At 34.8% G+C, this 23,180-nt stretch overlaps 1 protein-coding gene across 1 annotated transcript in view; it reads left to right on the plus strand.

The window, feature by feature from the left end:
* Prex2 (phosphatidylinositol-3,4,5-trisphosphate dependent Rac exchange factor 2) overlaps positions 1-23,180 on the plus strand; it is a 310,793-nt gene that overhangs the window by 57,269 nt on the left and 230,344 nt on the right. The window contains exons 2-4 of the mRNA XM_063257426.1: positions 10,627-10,698; positions 12,136-12,258; positions 14,489-14,593. Coding sequence (XP_063113496.1) covers positions 10,627-10,698; positions 12,136-12,258; positions 14,489-14,593 — 300 coding nt within the window. The remainder of the gene's footprint in view (positions 1-10,626; positions 10,699-12,135; positions 12,259-14,488; positions 14,594-23,180) is intronic.

Raw genomic sequence — 23,180 nt, forward strand, 5'->3', positions numbered from 1 at the left:
AGGAAAACTGTCTCATTAAGATCATAATTCTTTACTCGTTCCTCAGAAGTTAATTGAATATTTATCAGGTGCCAAGTATTGCAATAGGAGCTGGGCATACCCTTATGAAGAAAATTAATAGTCTCTGCCTTCATGGTTCTCACATCTACAAGGAGGAGCCAGAAAACAGGCACTGGTACACTGAGGTGTGGAATATTAAGGGTTGTTGAGCAAACAAAGTAAAATCATGTAGGAGTCGGGCATGATTGGGGTTGGGCAGTGGAACATTCTTCCGGGTGCCTAGGAGAGATCTGAAGAAGTGGCATTTACACTAAAAAGTGAATGAAGACGAGATACACCAATAAAAAGTATTCTGGGCAGAGGAAGGAGTTTGGAGAAATGTGCTTAGGTAGAAATAAACCTAGAAGTACAGTACTTGGGAGGAATAGGAAGGCTGGTGTGGGTTAGGCAGTGATCCAGAGTGACGAAACTAGGATGGGGGATGAGGGAGGAGAAAAGGGAGCAGGAAGAAGAGGAGGAGGAGGAGAAGAGAAGAAAGAATCAAAGCAGGAGGGGGGAGAGGAGTAAAACTCTTGTGGTTGGGGTTTATGTGTCCCCTCAAAACATGAGTTGAAAACTAATTGGGAGATTGAGAGGGGACCTATTCTTCCTGTCTCAGAGTAGATGCCAGACATGGAGAGACGTGTGAGGGAGAAAGGAGAGCAAGTGGAGTTGCCCAAGGTGCCCAAATGATGCTGGAAATGTAGAAAGAAAAAGATCGCGCTTAATCCATTAGCAGGTTTGACTAGTATAGATTTATGGTGACATATATTGGGCATTGGATCTTGAAAAACCCTTGAAATTATCACAAGGTATTATATAGCTTTTAAAATATTTTATATTTTTATTATTACAATAAACTTATTGGTTATTTTCTGCATTTACCTTCAACTTTTCTCCCCAGTGCCTGGGATCACGCTCGGCTTCACACACGCCATGAGAACTTTACCACTGAGCAAAATGCCCACCTCTTTACTTTTTAATGTACTAAAAAAATGTACTTATTATGTATTTCAATTTACTTGCCTCCTCCTTGTGGGGTATAAGCAAAGACTTGACTATGATGTATATTGGCTCATCTTATATACATGGAACAAGGCTTTTCAAGGAGAAATCTGAAAACATTTGGCATTTTGTGAAAATCTTTCAGTTGATACACAAGCTCAAAAATTTTTGCATGAGGCTTTCTTTTTCCTTTTTGGTTCCTATGGTGAGATGGTGTGAAGGCAATGGTGCAAAAAACTGCTGATGCTCTTGGTGGTTACTGTGTACTTACAGTCACTATGGACTTTACTACCACCCACTCATGGAGAACTATGACAGTTTTGCTTAAGAATCTTCTTTACAAGCGAGTAAAAATTAATTTTATGAAATAATCATTATTGAACATTTCTTTTCTAATGTCCTGTGCATACATAAGTGCTTCTCTGGCAAACCCAAGTAGTATAGTTGTCTCCAGGAAAAGACCTTGTGTCATTGTTTCAGTTGCTATGGAAGATCATATTTACTTGAAATAATGACTGTGGGACAAAGAATGGTTTCTGTTTCAGAGTATTTGGCAGGCATTTACTCCAAAAAATGAAATGAGCCTGTCACTTTAAGGAAATAGCCTACACTATTTGTTTTCTATGACAGACTTCAGCTTTCAGGTGAATTTGCAGTTCTGGAAAATTTGTTTCCATCTCTGTGAACTTGACAGCTTCCTAATACTTAAAGACTTTTCCAGTGAGCTGGGTGCTAATATTGATAAGCATAATGTGTTTGTGTGTTTAATATTTTATAATTAAATATATCAGTGTTTGGAAGAAAGCTGTAACTCTCCAGGTTAAGCTTAGGTATATAACCTGTGTAAAATGAATATAACTTTTCCTCCAAAAGGGCAGCCTCTCTTGAAATTTTTTCTTTGCACAATATACATATTATATATAGTTACGTTTTCCCAATGACAGAGTGCTGCTAATGTAAAATATTAGTAGAAGTAATAAAGCTTAGCGCTCATATAATATGACATTCACAGTGGTATCAGATGTCAAGAACTGAAAGTGTAAACTATTAAACTCTATGTGAGAATGATGTATTGTTTGTGCAACTGACTGATGAAAAGAGTAGGAAGGACACACACACACACACACTCAAGTAGAGGGAAATCATCGATTTATAAAATTAAATTATAAAATAAAATGTATTTCAAAAATCAAACTCATAGTAAGCTCTGCTTTACAGATAAATTAACAGCATCACAAAATGGGCAGATGAGATTGCTGTCATCTTTCTCTTGTTTTAATGAATTCCTTATTTTGATCTCTTGATACAAAATTTAAAAGAGGACATAATAAAACAGGTCAGAACAGAACAATTTAAGCAACATAGTGTTCACCACCAGCCAACCTGACATAACAGTAGCTACCATAGTGTCTCTTTCCTTGAAATATTTGAGAATACCTTCATACACCATAGTATCAAACATAACAAGACAGTGTAAAACCATTCAAGAGGATGAAAGTATTACAGGGTATTGAGAACCAACTAACAGAAAATGAACAATGGTTACTATATTATCTCCTTGTCCATAAAAAATTTTGTTTATAGTATCACATCTGATAAAATCCAATAAGAGACAACATGATAAAACCGATCGAGACAGAAGAATAAAAGCTTGGTAGGACCTCAAAACAAAATGATATTAAATCAGCACTAGCTATTATAATGTCTTGTTTTCTTTAAAATAGCTGTTCATACCATCACAGACAATAAAATCAACCCAGAATAAAACCATTCCATTTAATGAAATGAAAACATTATAAGACTTTAAAGCAATATAAAGGGGAATCATGATTATGACATACTTTTATGTATTCTTACCATTTCTTACCCTAGGGAAACTACTCAGTATGTATACATGAGAGTTTGACTTATTTCGTTATGAGTAGAGTCTCAAGCTGTGTCTATTTATAAATATCTCAGTGTGATCATTCTTTATAGCTAAGTAGTACTCCACTGTATAAAAATACCACATCTTTTTTATCCATTCCTCAGTTGATGGACACTTAGGTTGTTTCCAAGATCTGGCTATCGCAAATTGTGCTACTATAAACATGGGTGCATATATATCACTGTGGTATGATGTTTTCAGTTCTTCTGGGAACAGTCCTAGAAATGGAATAGCTGGAACAAATGGGACTTCTGATCCCAGCTTTTTGAGAAATCTCCAGACTGACCTCCACAGAGGTTGCAGCAGTCTACACTCCCACCAACAGTGCAGGAGAGTTGCTTTTCTCCACAGCGTCTCCAGCATTTGTTGTTGGTAGTTTTCTTGATCCTGGCCATTCTTTCAGGAGTGAGATAGAATTTCAATGTGGTTTTAATATGCATTTTTCTAATGATTAATGATGATGAACATTTTTTCATGTATTTATTTGCCATTTGTATTTTGTCATCTGAAAATTGTGTATTCATCTCAGCTGCCCATTTTTGGATTGGATCTTTGAATTTTGGGGGTCTGATGTTCTAAAATTCTTTATATGTTTTAGACAGAAGTCCTTTGTCTGAGGGAGAGTTAACTAAGATTTTTTCCCAGTTTGTGGGTTTTCTTTTCACTATGCTGGAGATTTCTTTGGACATGCAGAAACTTTTTAATAAGACATAATCCCAGTTATTGATTCTAGGAAGTATTTCCTGTGCGGTTTGATTCCTGTTCATGAATTCTCTACCTACTCCTATGTGTTCAAGATTTCTACCCAATTTGTCTTCCAATAGAGTTAGTGTTTTTGTTTTAATATTTAGATCTTTGATCCATTTAGATTTCATTTTAGTACATGGTGATAGGCATGAGTCTAGTTTTAGTTTTCAATATATGGAGAGCCAGTTTTTCTAACACCATTTATTAAAGAGACTGTTGTTCTTCCAGTGAATGCATTTGGCCCCTTTATCAAAGATAAGGTGGTTGAGTGTGTTTGTAGTTGTGGTTGTATCTTTGAATCTATTCCATTGATCTTCGACTCTGTTTTGATTCCAGTACCATGTTGATTTTACTACAGTTGCTTTGTAGTATAACTTCAAGTCAGGGATTGTGATGCCTCCTGCCTTGCCTTTGCTGCTTAGAATTGCCTTTGCTATTCTCTAGGTCTCTTCTCTTTCCAGATGAATTTTGGGAGTGATTTCTCTAGATCTATGAAGTATGTTGATGGTATTTTCATTGGAATTGCATTGAATCTATATAGCAGTTTTGGGAGAATGGACATTTTCACAATATTTATTCTTCTTATCCATGAGCAAGGGATGTCTTTTCGTTTTCTGAGATCCTCTTTAATTTCTTTTTTCAGTGTATTGTAATTTTCCCTATATAGGTCTTTCACTTCTTTTGTGAGAGTAATTCCTAAATATTTCATTTTTTTGGTTGCTAGTGTGAAGGGTATGGCTTCTCTTCTTTCTCTCTCTGTGATTTTGTTGTTAGTGTATTGAAATGCTATTGATTTTTGAGCATTGGTTTTTTTTATCCAGCTAAATTGCCGAATTTATTTATTATATTTATGAGTATTTCAATGGAGTTTTGGAGTCTTCTATGTAGAATATCATGTCATCCTCAAATAATGATAATTTAACTTCCTTTTTTGCTATTTTTACCCCTTTAATTTCTCTCTCTTGTCTAATTGCTCTGGCTAATATTTGCAGTACTATATTAAATAGGAGCAGTGATCAGGGACATCCTTGTCTTGTGTCTGATTTTATGGTAAAGGCCTTCAGTTTTTGGACATTTAGTATGATACTGGCTGTTGGTTTGTCGTAGATGGCCTTTATCATATTGAGGTAAAGACCATCTATTCTAATTTTCTGTAAGGTTATTATCATGAATGAATGTTGGACTTTATCAAAAGCATTTTTTACATCTATAGAAATGATCAGGTGATTCTTACTTTTGGTTTTATTGATATGGTGGATTACATTTATTGATTTACATATGTTGAACCATCCCTGCATTCCTGGGATGAATCCCACTTGGTCGTGGTGTATAATCTTCTTGATGATTTGCTGAATTCTATTTGCCAATATTTTATTGAGGATTTTTGCATCTGTGTTCATTAGGGAGATTGGCATGTGGTTCACTTTTTCAGTTGAGTCTTTCTCAGGTTTTGGTACTAGAATAATATTTGCTTCCAGGAATGACTTAGGAAGGATTGCTTCCATTTTGATTTCATTGAAGACTTTGAGGAGTGTCAGCATTAAGTCTTCTTTGTATTTCTTGTAGAATTCCACAGTGAATGTGTCTGGGCCTGGGCTCTTTTTTGTAGGTAAGGACTTAAATTACATTTTCAATTTCATTAATAGAAATTGGGTTATTCAGCAGTTTTACATCTTCTTGACCTAGCTTTGGTACTTCATATGTTTCTAGGAATCTGTCTATTTCTTCTGTGTTATCAAACCTATGAGAGTAGAGGTTTTTGAAATAGGTGTTGATGATCTTCTGTATTTCTACAGTCTGTAGTTATTTCACCTTTTTCATTCCTTACAGCGTGAATTTGAGCTTTTTCTTCCCTTTTTAAAATAAGGTTGGCTAGGGGCTTATCAGTTTTATTTATTCTTTCAAAGAACCAACTCTTTGATTCATTGATTCTTTGAATTGTTTTCTTAATCTCTATTGCATTAATTTTTGCTCTGATTTTTATAATTTCCTCCCTTCTTTTGGCTTTTGGGCTTGACTTGCTTTTCTTTTTCTAGATGTTATAGGTGTAGCATCAGGTTGTTAATTTGTATTCATTCTGTTTTCCTGATGTGGGAACTCAATGCAATAAATTTTCCTCTGATGACAGCTTTTATTATATCCCACACATTCCGGTGAGTTGTATTTGTATTTTCATTTGTTTTTCATTGTTTAATTTCTTCTTTAATTTCCCCTGTGACTCACTGATTGCTCAAGAGTGTGTTATTCAATTTCCATGTGTTCCTGGGATTTTGCAGTTTCTTTTGTCATTGATTTCTAGTTTCATGGTGCTATGATCTGTTAACATGCATGGGTTAATTTCAACTCTTTTGCATTTATTTAAATACGTTCTGTGGCCTAGTATATGGTATATTTTAGAGAATGTCCCATGTAATTATAAGAAGAATGTGTATAGAGATATCTGATAGACTCTATATGTCTATCAAGTCAGTTGGTTCACAAGTACGATTCAGTTCTGTTATTTCTTCACTGATTTTTTTATCTGGTTGATCTGACCCTTGATGTCAGTGGTGTGTTAAGGTTTCCTGTTATAATTGTGTTATTGCTAATTTAGTTTTTCATTTTTGTAAATATTTGATTTATATAACTGAGTGCTCTAGAATTTGGTGCATATATATTTAAGATAGTTATCTCTTCCTCTTGAAGTTTTCCACTAACCAGTATGTAATGGCCTTCTTTATGTCTTCTGATCATTCTTGGTTTGAAGTTCACATTGTCTGCCAACAGAATAGCTACCCCAGGTTTTTTTTTTTTTTGATTCCTGTTGCTTGAAGTATTGTTTTCCATCCTTTGACTTTCAGTCTGTGAGTATCCTTTTGGGCTAGACAGGTTTCCTGCAGACAGCATATGGTTGGATGTTGTTTCTTGATCCATTCTGCCAGTCTGTTTCTTTTAATTGGTGAATTCAGACCATTTACATTATTTGTTATAACTGTTATATATTGGCTTATTGTTGACATGTTATCTTTCTGCTGTTGCATCTTTATCTTTCCATTCTGTTTAATTGTCTGCTTTGTTTAGTGGTTTTTTCCTAAATGTATCTAAACTGTCTTTGAGTTTTCTTTGCAGGATTGGCTTAGTGATCATGAAGTTCTTCAGCTGTTGTTTGTCATGGAAGTATCTTAATTCTCTATCCATTTTAAAGGAAAGTTTTGCAGGGTACATCAGTCTAGGTTGGAAATCATTTTCCTTTAGGATCTGAAATAGTTTATTCCATCCTCTTCTTGACTTTTTTGTTTGTGCTGAGATGTCTGCTGTAATTCTGATAGGTTTTCCTTTATAAGTGATCTTTCTTTTCTCTCTGACAGCTTTTAATATTCTATTCATGTGTTGGATTTCTGGAATGGTGATTATTATATGTCTGGGTGTAGTTTTATTTTCATTATGCCTATTTGGAGTTCTCTATGCTTCACTGATACTGATGACAGTTTACATTCTCACCTTTGGGAAATTTTCAGCGATTACTTCTCTAAATATCCTCTTGACATCCTTTGTGTTGTCCCCTTCTTTTTCATTTATCCCTGTCAATCTTATGTTTTTTTTTTTTTTTTTGCGTGATCTTGCAGCTATCGAATTGTTATTTCCTGATTCCTTGTTATTTTTGAAAGATCTTTCCTTTCCTGTTCACTAGCTGCAATCCTGTCTTCGAGATCTGAAATTCTATCTTCACTTTCGTTGAGGCGGTTTTGACAACTTTCAATGGAATTTTTTATTTCTTGTATATGTCTTTGAATGTGCTTCATGTATTCTGTTTGTTTCTTATATTGTTTATCCAGAGATTTTATCTTTTTTGTTTTGTTCTTCTAATTTTTTAACTGTGTCTTCTTTAGATACGTTCAGCATCTCTTTCCTTTCTTTTATCATTTCTTCTTTTAGCTAGGAGATTATTTCTAGTTTTAATTCCTTTCAAGCTTCTCGGACTTGCTTCTTTATTTTAGTTGCTATTATTTCTGGTATTTCAGGTATATGGCATGTATTTTCTTTTGTTTGCATAGCTCCTTAGGTTTCTTGCCATCGGCTGAAGGTTTGAGATTGTATTTTGTTCTTTCGTTTTGTCATTTCCCTGTATTTCCGTGTTTGAAGTGTTATTGCAAGGCTTCCCCTGGGCCTGTTGGAAATCTTCTATGCCCTCAGCTCCTGGGGCTCTGGCTGCTCAGTTCCCCGGATTGAGAGAGGGTCACTGAGGGTGGGGCAGGCACGCCAGAGACCTGTGGAGACAGTCGAGTATGATAGGAAGCTTTGGCCAGTGTGAGCAATGATCTTAAACTCCCCGGGCTTGGGGTGGTGTAGGAACACCCACCTCCGCACTCCCAGTCTCCAGAATTGAGAGTACAGGCAGGTCCAAGATCCTGGAGCCAGCCAAGCATGGCAGGAAGCTGTGAAGTTCCTTGGCTGATGGGAGTAAGGATCTTAAACTCTAGGGGCTCAGGATGGTGCGGGAACACTTACCTCCGGCCACCCAGTTTCCAGAATTCAATGACATTTTTAATGTTATAAAACTTTACTGTATGATATTTGACATTCTTTTTCATACAAGAAAAGCAATATGGATCAAGTTAAAGAGAAAATAAAAGGTTCTGCTCTCCAAGTGGGAAAAAAGTAGCCAATGACAAGAGTGCTATCCAAGAATACTATGTCCTTTGCAACCCTTGGTGGGGCAGTGGTGGTGAATTGAGTACATGTTGATACATGTGTGAGCAGAAAGGTTCTCAGAAGGGCATCTGTCAGCCTCACTTTCTCCCAATCAAACTTAACCTGTCTTACCTGTCCTGCCTGTCTGCATCAACTTGGACTTGAGAAACCATCATAATCAGTGATTTTTATGGAGCGAGGGTAGATCCTCTGGCTGGGTACCAAAACTCCAAATGACTGTGTAGGAGGGTTATATACAGAGATGATTGTTATTTGACTTCGAGTCGAAAGTCAGAGAGAAATAAATGAATTTGTTTTCCCAGTAAATCTCTAAGATTTTTTTCAAGATTTGGGAGAATAAATATGAAGAAATGACCATCAGAGAATTGTCTCAAAGTTATATCCAAGTCACCTAGTAGTTGGGTTTAGAATGTGAATTTGTGAACCCTAAACCAACTGGCTGAATCAACATTTGAGAAATAGGGTTAAAAGCCTATTTCTCTCCAAGTCTCACATGGAGTAACAACTCTGAGATCCACTATCATTAAAAGCTATTTTCTAGTGCTTATTTTCAAATACATTTGTGTCAAGATGAAGATTATCTATTGTAAAACTGTGGACTACTGGGAATAATGAATGTAGAGTTAAAATTGAATGAAATCTCTGATAACGTTTTTGTGACTCAGTTACTAATACTTCCTTGACTGATAGGAAAAGTATTAAATGCTCAATTGCTAAAGTCTGAAAGGAGTCTGTAGATCTTGGATAATTCTGAGAATGTGCTTGTTTTTATCTTCAAGAAGGAAGACTTACATGTTTATTTAAAAAAAAGTTAAGCAGTTTTCATGATTGGGTACTTAGAGGAAAGCATCTAGAAGTCCTCCTTCATTATGGTATAAATGAAAAGAAATACCTGGTCAGATTTTATTCCAGGTTTTCTTTTGTATACAGTTAGGCAAAATGTTCAGTATTATTATGGAGCTTAAGAAGGTAAAAAAAGTCAGATAAAGATGTAGTATATACTTCACTGGCATTATGTTCCTTTTTAACTCATTTGAAATCAGTCTTACTACATCCTGGCTTTAATTTATTGGTTGAAGAATGTGACTGAATTCTGTTTATAATGAGAAGGTTTATAATTCTAGAAATGAAGTTTAAAGTTTTGCTTGCCCAAGATATTACCTGTTTACTATGTGGTCAACATAAAATGTAAACTAGTCAAGTAAACCATCCTTGTTATTTTAAAACTAAATAGAAAGGTCTAAAAAGTATCTGTGGTATGAATATTTGGATAATACTCAAGAATAACAACACTAAAATAAAAATAAGAATGCTCAAAGTCCTTTTCTTATCCAATTATACATAACTTCAGATAATACTTAAAATTTGGAGCATGATTCCAATAAAAATTAAGGTTACATCTAACATTCTTATTCATTTTATTTAAGTCGACTTAGTGGTAAAGAGTGAGGGTGTTAACTTTGACTTTGGCTTTGTAGTTATGGAATCTGAAACAAATTGATTAATTAGGAATAAATATAGTGGTGAAGCTCAAGTTAGAAATGAGGTCTTGTGGTTCATATGTGTGATTTCTTTTAAATAAGTCTGAAGCTTTCAACTGTTTTTAATAAAGGTTATAGCTTGCTCATAGCTAAATGCTCTGAAAATAAGGTGTACAAAGTTCAAGTGTGTTTGAAGTGAGCGGGAGTACTTTGAGGAAATTGTGTGGCATAATTTTTTTAAAAAAAAATTTAAAAAGTCCTGTGTTTGTTGACATACCTTGTGTGTGTATCTATATATGTACATAGTCTCTCTCTCTCTCTTTCTCTCTGTCTCTCTTTCTGACTATCTTAATCTAAGAAAGTTACTTCACAATTTCTGCCATTTTATATTTCTATTAGAAATGGCATTTTATTAGATTCTGGTGTTCCTGTGCTTCATAATGCTTAAAAGTTTAGTAAACACCTACCTTTAAATGTTTGCCCCAGAACTTTGAAAGCCTGGTGAATAAATTTTACTTTATATAGATGACTTTTGACTCTGCCTTACATTGTAAGAAAGTACAATTCTAGGGAGGGGCAGCTATGCGCAGGAGCTCCCATATTACAGCATAACTATTTTACATAGATATTGAATTAAATTGGTTTTTTAAAAAAAATTAATGAAATTCTGATCAACACCCAGTCATTTTATGAGCCTGATACCACTTTTATAATGGCTTTTCTTGTTTTACACAGGCATTCTTACACCGAATGAACCAGTGTGCAGCAGCAAAAGTTGACAAGAATGTAACAGAGGAAACCGTGAAGGTGAGGGCGTGTAAGGGCACCCTGTCCCAAGCGTGAGTTCCCAGAGGTGACACCCTGCCTGGGAGACAGCCCTGCAGGAACCTGCCGTTGCTCTTCAGTGCCACTATAAGTCGCTCAGCCAGTCACTTGTGTCAGTGATAATGTGAAAAAGGGGCCGAGGTTCGGGGAAAGAAGGGAGGTTAGAGGAGGCATATAACGGTGGAGGACTTTTTAGCTAAGGTCTTGGAAATATTTGAAAAGAAGAGGAAAAATAAACTTAAAAAGCAAGACCTAGCTTTGACCTTATGAGAGGGAGGAAGTTGAATGAGGTGCCAGATGGTTGACAGAGCCACAGGAGATGGACAAATCTGGACTTCCAGTCTCTGTGGTTGCTAAAGAACAAGACTTGGATAACTCATCAATGCAGGAAAAATGTGCATATATCTTCAACTCAGAACCAAATATGTAACATTTCTTTTACTGTAAGGGAAGGGGAATGGTTAGTGGTAGAGGGGAGCTTCCCACTCACTATGGGGGAGGGTACTGGATTTGATCCCCAGCAACACACACACACACACACACACACACACACACACACACACACGCATGCATTCACGCACACGACACAACCTAGGGAAAATTTTAAAGAGTTTGGAAAAAACAAAGGACGATAAAAAATTATGCATAGTGCTTATTTAAGTTGTATAAATCATCCTTGATACTGATATTGCTGGCTTCCTGTTATCCTTTACTGCAAATAAAAATATTTTAGGTTTGTTTGACTCTATTTCCTTATAAGTTAAATATTCATCTTTCACACATTCCTACTATGGGAATATTTTAGTTGCTGAGTTTAAGGATAGAAGCAAAAGCAATTTATGATCCAAATAGACTTGAAAATGATTCGAGTCACATATTAGAACTTTGGATGAAGGAGGTTCCCTACAGGTGATTTGGGAGGCTAACAGGTTGCTAGTTCCTCTCCAGTGATTCATTCTGCCTTCCAGGGCATCATTTTGTATCTGAGCTGGCTTCTCGCCTGGCTGCAAAGTTACCACATAGTTGTTCCAGTTGTCACTCCCACACTCCCAGGACTTTTCAGGAGGACAGAAGTTGCTCCTCCCCAGGGGTAGATACCCCTCTCCAAAAGCCTGCCAGAAAATCTGTGTGCAGTTTGACCTTCAGAGCATCCTGGAAAGGGGTGAGACTGTCATGCTTGGATTTGGCCAGTCAGGCTTTGTCTTAGAAGACAGGCAGAGTGTTCTGGTCCCCAAAATTGTATGGGAGTGGATAGAATTTGGGTTCTATCAGCAAGGTGAGAGGAAGGACTGGATGCAGCATGGCTACCCTCTGAAACTTTCAGTTTGGAGAAAGAATATGGAACCCTCATAGACAGTTTAAAATTTTATTTTACTTGCTTCACTACTGCACTTACACGTGTGTTTATCTTTTTCACAGATGTTATTTTCAAACATCGAAGATATCCTCGCAGTACATAAAGAATTCTTAAAAGTTGTAGAAGAATGCTTACATCCGGAACCTAATGCGCAACAAGAAGTGGGAACCTGCTTTCTTCACTTTGTAGGATAAATTTCTGTTTATTTGAAAAGTTCTTTCTCCCTTGATTTTACGATTTAGCTCTTGGCATAGTAAAATGTGTGAATTCAGTGCTAGAAGTAAACTCTGACATGAAAAGTTTGGGGTCTTTTAAGGCCAGTAAGATCTTGTACTCCAGAACAGAAAGGGGGGAGTGCCTCACATCATCCATTTTACTCAGTGAAGAATGAACAGCCTTTTCTCTTTCCCAACAAGTTTGTTCTTCGCATCCTCTGTAGCTTTGAATTTTAATGAATATTCAGGCTGTTTGTAATGAATGGATTTTTATGTTTCTCTCAAACATAGAGCATTTTTCTTTTGAAGCAGAAAATCCTCACTCTCAAAATGGCCCTACAAGCTTTTCTTAGTCAGAATGTGCTCCTGTTAATCAGCTTGTGACAGATTTGGAGGTGAACAAATTAAGTATGGCTGTGGTTGGATTTTTCTCAATGGTGGCCTCTCAGAAGGTTGTGCAGAGCAGTTCAGAAGGCGTAGGAGTGGTGTTCAGTGGTCCTAAATTATGTGGCCCAGACCTGTGTGATCATTTTCATGTCATTTACATATTATAGCTGAAATTATTTATGCAATTGAGTTGCAAAGTAAAAAGCCACCTGTACAGTCAACATTATTTCCAGAGCTGAAGGGCATTCATACTAAAAAAAGAAAATGAAAATGAATGCTGCTATTTGTGTCACTCCCTTAGTGCTAATTTTCAGAATACCATTTTGAATCCGTGTATTTAGCAAAATGTAATACAATGCGCATTTCCTTGAAAATATGTATTACATCATGGCAACCAAACTCTGTATATATTTATTTTCCAGTTTGTCTTCCATACAGGCTTTCTTATGTAGTTTCTCAGCCTATTTATATATGATGAGCAGGCTCAGCTTACGTTCTTTTAATAGCAGAAAATGTTCTAGAAAGATAATTATAATAAAGGGAGAGTTTTCTTGGGTGTAGGAAGGTCAAACTGTGCTTTCTTGGGTGTGGTTGGAAGCCATGGGTGTTTGTGTCCATTTATCCAATCCTGTTCCTTTTTAGAGAAGAATCAGAATCCTCTGCCAGCTGAAGTAGTTGCTATCTTCGGCCACGGGTTGCCTGTGGGAGTCCTGTAATCTGACAGCCATTTCCTTAGTAACACGTCATGAATATTTAGAATTTAGCTAAACTTTTTCTGAAGATTGCTTTTATCTGGCTCATACATACTTATCCTTGACTAATTCAATATATTCTCTGCTGCCTATATGCAATAGTACTTAATGTTCTAAACACATGCTTTTGAAATTTTATAGGATAGACTTTTAATATCTGATCAATATTCTGTCTTTTTTTCATACTGCTCTGCTAGTTATTAATCATAACCAATTTAAGAAAGCTTACAAATGGAAGAAATCTTAGAGATAATGATAATAAAGCTGATTTCCTTTGGAAATAATTCCCTCTTATCTATGAAAACCATTTAATTTGATCCTACTTTGTCACTCTTAGTGATAACTCTAATAATGATTAGAAGATCTCTGTATTGATTCAAAATCTGTCCATCACTACCTTTACAATTCTCACCTAATGATGTTAGTGTTACATTTTGCAGTTTTATAGATTCATCAACTTTGGCAATATAATAGCTGTTTGAAAGTAGCTACTATTCTTTGGTTTTTCTATACTAAGAATTATCTGTCTCTTAAAGTGACCTGTCACTTACTATGTCCTCAAGAGCTGTCTTTCTCTCAGCCATTTGCCTTATATTGTTATTTGTCAATGTCCCTCTTAAGGGTACCATCCAAATTGATGCCTGTGAACTGCAGGGTACTGTGTTTCGCTCTTCTTTGATGATCTGGCAAATGAATTTCTCTTTATCTAACATGACTTTCTCCCCTCTTCCTGCCTGGGAATCATGGGTTTATCCCCCTTTGTGCAGAAGTAACAGTTTTTTAAAAGCCGTATGTGTAGTCTTCCTGAACAGTTCAGTGTTCTCTATTCTTGGCTCCCATGTGTTTAATTTATCTATTATTGCATTCATCATATTGGAGTGCAATTTATTCATCATATGGGAGTGCAATTTATGTCTTTCTCTTTTTCTAGACAATTCTTTATGTATCAGGATATATCACAGTATAGCTCAGGAGACATAGAAAACAGTAAAGTTTATATATACAGACAGGTTAAAATTTCAAAATGAATAAAGTCATTCTATTTTGTCTTGAATTCACAGAAAGACAAGTTTCGCATCTACGATGAATATTGTAGTAACCATGAAAAAGCACAAAAATTGCTTCTTGAACTTAACAAAATCAGAACAATTCGGACATTTCTGTTGGTAAGTACATGTTTATATGTTACTGTATGCTGATATTTGTTGATAGGCTTTGTAAAAATCAAGGTGTAGCATCAGTGTATCTGAAAAAGCTGTTTGCGAAGTACTGTTAAATTTCAGCACATGCAGACTTTGGTGAATGCAGGCGCAGTCCTTGGATAAATGAGAAGGGAGCGTTGGGATAGGCTTGTGTACGGGGAAATACTGCTCATGCCCTCTCCTGGTTGTTATGAATTGCTTGTGAGATCTCACAGGTTTCTAGGAGTGAAGAACTCATGCTAGAGTTCATCCTTGCTTTATATCCTCGGCTCCCCAGGGCTCCATTTACTGCTGCTCAGTGAGCTGTAAGTATGGCACATACAGGAAGAATGTGAATCATCGATATGGGAGAAAAATAAATAGAAAGTTTGAACTTTCTTCTACACACATTCACACATTCCTTATGCAATTTCATGAAAATATATTTAAATTTTTGAGGTAATACAAATACTCACAAATTTTGGCAATTACTCGGACAAGCTAACTGACCGTGAGGACCACAACCTAAGTGTGCAGTTCTGTGTTGTTTCTGGAGTTGCACAAGCATTTTCCTAATGTAATTTTAGAACATTTCTGTAACCTGAAAAAATCACTCAAATCTCTTTATACCCTGTATCTCCTCCTACTGTTTGCTCTAGGCAAATGATGGTTTGCTCTCATCTCTGTACATTTTCCCTTTCTGGATATTTTATATAAATGAAGCCATACAATATTATTTAGGGGCCTGATTTCGTTTAGTAAAATATTTCTAAGGTTCATCATTAGAGCATGATTCCATTTCCATTCATTTTTATACCTCAATACTGTTTCATTGTGTGTGTAGCGTATTTTGTTTATTTCTTTTTCAATTCATAAGCCTAGCTTATAGTATTTACATAAATAATACTGTTGTGAACATTCATGCGATAAGTCCTGGGTACATGTAAAGTTCTCTTGAGTAGATGCTAAGAGTGAAATTACTGGGTCATATTCTAAGTTTTCTTTAGCCAATATAGCTGTTCTGTATCTACCAGCTCTGTAGGAAGATTCTAATTGCTACATATCTCTGCCAAGATTTAATGTTACCGGTTTTTCTGATCATAGCCATAGTGAGTGTGTAGTGGCATAACATAGAGGTCTAAATTTGCATTTTTCTGATGGCCAGTGATATTAAGCATACTTTCATGTGTTTATTAGCCAAGCATACATGTTTTTTATTGAAATACTTATTCAAATCTTTTGACTATTTTAATTGAAATGTTTATCTTATACTGAGGTCTCCGTTCATTGTTTTGGATAAAATTATGTATCTAAAATACAGGTTTCATACATACAGTGGATGAAAAATAGTCCCTTTAATAAATGGTGCTGGAAAAATTGGCTTTCCCATATGCCAAAAACTAAAACTAGACCCATGTCTTCACTGTGTACTAAACTAAAGTCTAAATAGATCAAAGATCTAAATATTAAAACAGAAACACTAAATCTGTTGGAAGACAAAGTAGGTAGAAATCTTGAAGACACAAGGGTAGGTAGAGAATTCATGAACAAGAATCAAACTGCACGCGAAATACTTCACAGAATCAATAACTGGGATCACGTCTTATTAAAGAGTTTTTGCATGTCAAAAGAAATCTCCAGCATAGTGAAAAGAAAACACACAAATTGGGAAAAAAATCTTAGTGAACTGCCCCTCAGACAAAGGATTCCTATCTAGAACATACAAAGAATCAGAAAAAAATCAGATCTCCAATATTCAAAGACTCATTCCAAAAATGGGCATCTGAAGAAATACAAATGGCAAATAAATACATGAAAAAATATTCATCATCATTACTCATTAGAGAAATGCAAATTAAAACAACACTGAGATTCCATTTCACTCTAGAAACAATGGCCAGGATAAAGAAAACTACCAACAACAAATGCTGGAAAGGCTGGAGGGAAAAAAAGGAAATCTTCTACACTGTTGGCGGGAATGTAGACTGGTGTAACCGCTGTGGAGGTCAGTCTGGAAATTTATCAAAAAGCTGGGTTTGGAAGTGCTCTTTGACCCAGCTATTCCACTTCTGGGCATATTCCCAGAAGAACTGAAAACATCATACCACAGTAATGTATGTGCACCCATGTTTATAGCAGCACAATTTGTAATAGCCAGATCTTGGAAACAACCTAAATGCCCATCAACTGAGAAATGGATAAAAAACATATGCTACTTTTATACAATGGAGTACTACTCAGCTATAAAGAAGGATCATATTGAAACATTTATAAGTAAATGGATGCAACTTGAGACCATATTCATAAGTGAAATAAATTCACATATATAAGTACCATATAGTCTCCCTAATGTAAAAAAATGGTAAGTGTACATAAGATACAAAAAACTCAATAAATATAATGAAAGGATGAGAAGCTGCTTAAAAGGGAAAAAGTAATATCTCAGGGAAAATGAGGGGAAGAAAAGTAAGGGAAAAGAAAAATATTTAAAATTGTATAAACACTTAGGATAGCTAAGATGATTGTGCTTTAAATTCTGTAAGTTCTTGGAACAAAATAGTTAACATTCATAGAATTGGAACAACTGTGCATGTTATTGTATGGTGATCTGAGGAACTCTTGAAGATCATTATGTAAAATAACAATCCTAGTTATGCTCCTATCACCTTGTTTTGTCATTCTTTTGGGCTCTTTGCTATTGTTACTTATTTGTATTTTTTGTTTCATGCTTTTCTAGGAATGTGTTTTGTTTTGCTTTTCACTCTAATGTAGTTATACATGTAGAGGCTTATACATGTGTAGAACTTCTCCTAAACAGTTTATGAGAATCAATTATATAATTCATGATGAAATGAACAGCTACTTTGAAGAAAAAGAGACACTGTGGTACCCAATAGTGTCATGCTGTGAAATCCAGCAATACTATTATTCTTTGTTCAGAGTGATTTTAGTCTCTTTTATTTTGTTTCATTTCAACATACGTGAAGATATGGACAGCTATTTTGAAGAGAACAAGAGACATTATGGCAGCCATTGTTGATTTCCCTATTGTCTGGTTTTGAAGGCCTAAAATGCCTTGATCATCCTGTTCTGATCAGTTTAATATTATTTTGTTTTGTATGAATGTGTGTGAGGATATGGACAGCTATTTAGAAGAAAACAAGAGACAATATGATAGACAGTGTTGATCTCCTGCTGTCTTGCTTTAAAATCTGTGTCTTGCAGTGTTTTCTTCTGATCTGCTTTGTTCTGTTAAGTTTAGTTTTACCCTCTTTAAAATAAAATTTAAAAAATACAGTTTTCAGATACTTCTTCCCACTGCAGTTTATCTTTTCATTTAAAATAATGCTCTTTGAAAATTGAGTTTTACAATTTGATGAAATCTATTAAATTTTTTCCATTATGACCATGTTTTTTAAAACTCATACTTAATAAGTCTGTATTCAGATATTATACTTTTTAAAAAAATGTTTAACTACTTTGGTACTGTTGTGTTTAGAGTTATGTTAATGTCATTTTTTGGTTGTTTATTGTTATGTAGAGAAATTTAGTTGACTTTTATATACTGACTGCTTATCCTGTAATCTAATTTCAAGTATTAGTTCCAGTAATTCTTTTATAGTTTTTGGAATATTTATGTATAGGATCATATCTGAAAATAAAAAAAAATTATGTCTTTTTTTTCCACTGTGAATTTCATAATTATTTTCCCTACATTTTTGAACTAGTTAGAAGCTTTGGTGAAGTGTTGACTAGAAGTCTTCAGACTATGTGTTGCCTTGTTTCAGTCTTAGGAGAAAAACAATCAGTCCTTGTAAATCATAGGGTTTTCTTTGTAGACATCTTTTTAAAGTTTTTATTATATTGCTAGTTTTTGAAAGTCATATTGAGAGTTTTATTACTTTTTTCTTTTCTAAATGTTTTGAATTTGTGACATGTATAGTATATAATGTGAATATTATTCAAATGAATTAAGAAAGTTGTACTAGTCATTAACTAGTCATTGTATACTATACAATGTGAATATTATTCAAATGAATTAAGAAAACTGTACTAGCTGTACTTGTCAACTATCACATTATTGAAAGAGAGATAGTGTCCATGTATAATTGTTTTATTTAATTGAAAAAAAGCAAAACAGAAAAAAGGGCAGAAATGATACAGAATTTACAAAACATTAAGAGAAAAAACATTAAGAAATTATCACTAGTTGATATATTACATATTGCTATATCAGAAGTACTTACTTAAGTTATAAAATCAAAACATAAAAATGAACAGAGAATTGAACAATGGTAGCACAAACTGTTATGTTAGATGAACTATCAAAAACTTAGTAGCATGGCTATCAGTCTTGCACACTTAAACATATATTCAGTTGTATGTGTATACCTGCAGGTTGTTCTTTCCTTTCAAGCACTTTCTTTCCCTTTAATTATTACAATATCTATTATATGTCTTGGATCTTATTACTCTTTTCAGTTCATTATTATTACTATTAATGTTTTACACTAGAGAGACAATATGATATTTATAAATGTGAGTCAGATTTATTTCACTTATGAAGATACTCTCAACTTGCCTCCATTTACCTAGAAAAGCCTCAAGGTCATCCTTTTTATAGTTGAGTAATATCCCATTGTATAAAAATACCACATCTTTTTTTATCTATTCTGCAGTTGAGGAGCATTTTGGTTGTTATCAAGATTTAGCTATCACAAATTGTCCTACTATAAACATGGGTGCACATACATCACTGTGACATGACCTTTTCAATTTTTCTGGAAACATACCCCGGAGGGCCATAGCTAGATTGAATGGAACTTCTTATCCTAGTTGTTTGAGGAATCTCCATATTGATTTATATTGTGGCTGCACCAGTCTACACTTCTACCAACAGTGGAGCAGTGTTTCTTTTTCTCCACAGCCCTGCCAACTTTTGTTACCAGTTGATTTCTTGATGGCAGCCATTTTTTCTGGAGTGAGATGAAATCTCAATGCTGTTTTAATTTGCATTTCTCGAATGAAGAGTGATGGTGAGCATTTCTTCATGTATTTATTTACCATTTGTATATCTTCATCTGAGAAATGTGTGTTCATCTCAAATGCTCATTTTGGAGTAGGTCTTTGAATTTGGAGGCTTGCTGTGTTTTGGATGTAAGTCCTTTGTCTGAGGGATTGTTGGTTAAAATTCTTTCCCATTCTGTGGTTTTTCTTTTCACTTTGTTGCTGATTTCTTTTGATGTTCAAAAACGTTTTAATAAGATGAGATCCCAGTTGTTGATTCTTTGAAGTATTTCCCATGCAGTTTGTGTTTTGTTCATGAACTCTTTGCCTACCCCTATCTGTCCAACATTTCTACCTACCTTGTCTTTCAGTAGATTTAGTGTTTCTGTTTTAATATTTAGATCTTTGATACATTTTGACATTAGTTTAGTGCATGATGATAGATATGGGTCTAGTTTCAGTCTTTGGCATGTGGAAAGCCAGTTTTTCCAACCTTTATTTATTAAAGAGGCCATCTTGCTTCCAGTTTAGCCCCTTTGTCAGATATAAGGAGGGTGAGTGTCTTTGCATTTGCATCTTCTAATCTGTTCCACTGATCCTCAGATCTGTTTCTTTGCCAGTACTATGCTGATTTTATCACTGTAGCTTTGCAGTGTGATTTCAAGTCAGGAATTGAGATGCCACCTGTCTTGCCTTGATTGCCCAGAACTGCCTTTGCTATTCTAGGTTTCTTCTGTTTCCAAATGAATTTTAGGAATGTTTTCTCTACATCTGTGAGATATGTCAATGGTATTTTGACTGGGATTGCATTAAATCTGTATAATAGTTTTGGGAGTATGGCCATTTTCACAGTGTTGGTTCTTTCTCACCAAGGGGTATCATTCCATTTTCTAATATCCTCTTCATTCTTCCATTTTAGAGTGGTATAATTTTCAGTGTATAGGTCTTTTACATTCTTGGTTGATTCCTAAGTATTTCATTTTGTTGGATATTCTTGTAAAAGGCATTATTTCCTTAATTTCTCTCTCAGTGATTTTTTTTTGTTTGTGTACAGAAATGCTATTAATTTTTGAGTGTTGACTTTGGATCCAGCTACACTGATGAATTTGTTTATTAACTCTAGTAGCCTTTTGATGGAGTTTTGGGGTCTTCTATATAGAGTATCATATCATCTACAAATAGTGATAATTTAACTTCTTCCTTTCCTATTCTTACTCCTTCTATTTTACTTTCTTTTCTGATTGCTCTGCATAATGTTTCCAGAAATATATTGAATAGAAATGGTGATAGTGGACATCCTTGTTTTGTATCTGATTTTAGAGTGAAAGCTTTCAGTTTTTATCCATTTAGTATAATGTTGGCTGTTAGTTTTTCATAGATGCCCTTTGTCAGATTGAGATAAATACCATCTATTCCGAGTTTCGGTAGGGTTTTTATCATGAACAAGTGTTGGACTTTATCAGAAGCTTTTTATGCATCTATTGAGCTGATTGTGTGAGTCTTGTCTTTGGCTCTGTTGATGTGATGTATTTATTGATTTGCATATGTTAAACCATCCCTGCATTCCTGGAATGGATTCCACTTGGTCATTATGTATAATCGTCTTGATGATTTGCTGCATTCTATTTGCCAGTATTTTACTGAGCATTTTTGCATCAATGTTCATTAATGAGATTGGCTTGTAGTTCTCCTTTTTGGTTAAGTCTTTCTCTGGTTTTGGTATCAGAGTATTACTTGCCTCCAGGAATGAATTAGGGAGAATTGCTTCCCTTTCAATTTCATTGAAGAGTTTGAGAAGTATTGGCATTAAATTTTCTCTAAATGTCTTATAGAATTCAGCTGTGAATCCATTAGGTCCTGGACTTTTCTTTGTTGGTAAGCTTTTAATCACGTTGTCAATTTCAGTAGCTGATATTGTTATTCAAAATTGTTATATCTTCTTGATTGAGCTTTGGTAGTTCATACATTTCTAGAAATCTGTCCATTTCCTCTGTGTTTTCCACCCTATATGAGTAAAGATTTTCAAAGTAGGTATTCTTGATCTTTTGAGTTTCCATGTGATCTCTAATAATTTCTCTTCTTTGATTCCTTATTGCATGAATTTGAGTTTTTTCTTTCTTTTGTTGATAGGGTTACTAGAGGTTTATTAATTTTGTTTATTCTCTCAAAAAACCAGCTCTTTTATTCATTAATCCTTTGCATTTTTTTTAGTCTCAATTGGATTAATTTCTGCTCTGATTTTTACTGCTCTGTGAGCTTTGTATTTTACTTATTCTTCTTTTTCTAGAAGGTTTAGACGCCACATTAGATTGCTTACTTGTGCTCTTTCTGTTTTCTGGATGTGACAGTTTATTGCTATACATTTCCCTCGTAGCACTGATTTCATTGTGTCCCACAGGTTTCATTTGTTGTATCTGCATTTTCATTGAATGGTAGGTATTGCTTAATTTCATCTTAAATTTCACCTGTAACCCATTGCTTGTTTAAGAGGTTATTTAATTTCCATGTATTTATGCAGGTTTTATAATTTCTTTTGCCATTAATTTCCAATTTCAGTGCACTATGGTCAGATAATATGCATGGGGTTATTTCACTTGCTTTACATTTACTTAAGAATGTTCTTTGGGCTAATATATGGTCTATTTTGGAGACTGTCCCGTGCACAGCTGAGAAGAATGTGTATTCTGATGTGGTTGAGTGGAACATTCTGTAAACATCTATTAAGTCCATTTGCTCACAGGTTTGATTCAGTTCTGTTATTTCTTTGCTGACTTTTGTCTAGTTGATCTCTTTGTGACAGGGTCCTCTATTACAATTGTGTTGTTCATTGTTTGGTTTTTCATATCTATTAGTATGTCTTTTATAGCTGGGTACTCCTGTATTTGGTGCATATATGTTCATGATTGTTAGCTCTTCTTTTTGAATTATTCCACTAACAAGTATGTGGTGACCTTCTTTATCTCTTTTGATCATTTTTGGCTTGAAGTTCACCTTGTCTGCAAATAGAATAGCTACACCTGCTTTTTTCTATGTTCCTACTGCATGGAATATTTTTTTCCATCCTTTGAGTTTTAGTCTATGAGTTTCCTTTTGAGTCAGATATGTTTCTTGTATACAGCATGTTGATGGATCCTGTTTATTGATCGATTCTCTCAATCTATTTCTTTTAATAAGTGAATTGAGGCCATTTTCATTGATAGGTATAACTGATATGTACTGTCTCAACTTTGTCATGTTATTTTCCTGCTGTTGTTTTCTGCTTTTCCCTCTTGTTTGCTCTACGTGGTGGTTTCTTTTTGTTGTTGTTGTGGAATTTGTAGTCACTCTTATCTCTTATCTTTTATGCTTTATAGTACTCTTCTAGGGTTGGTTTCCTAGACATGAAATTTTTTAGTTGTTCTTTGTCATGGAGGTATCTTATTTCTCCATTAAATTTCAGAGGAAGTTTTGCAGGGTACATCCATCTGGGTTGTTTACTTTCAGGGTTTGAAATACTTCACTCCAAGCTCATTTTAATTTTAGGGTTTGTGTTGAAAAGTCTGCAGTGATTCTCATGGGCTTTCCT

The sequence above is a fragment of the Cavia porcellus genome, unplaced genomic scaffold, assembly GCF_034190915.1.
Source record: "Cavia porcellus strain 051 isolate PalLab524CR breed Dunkin Hartley unplaced genomic scaffold, mCavPor4.1 scaffold_10, whole genome shotgun sequence".
Lineage (NCBI taxonomy): Eukaryota > Metazoa > Chordata > Mammalia > Rodentia > Caviidae > Cavia > Cavia porcellus.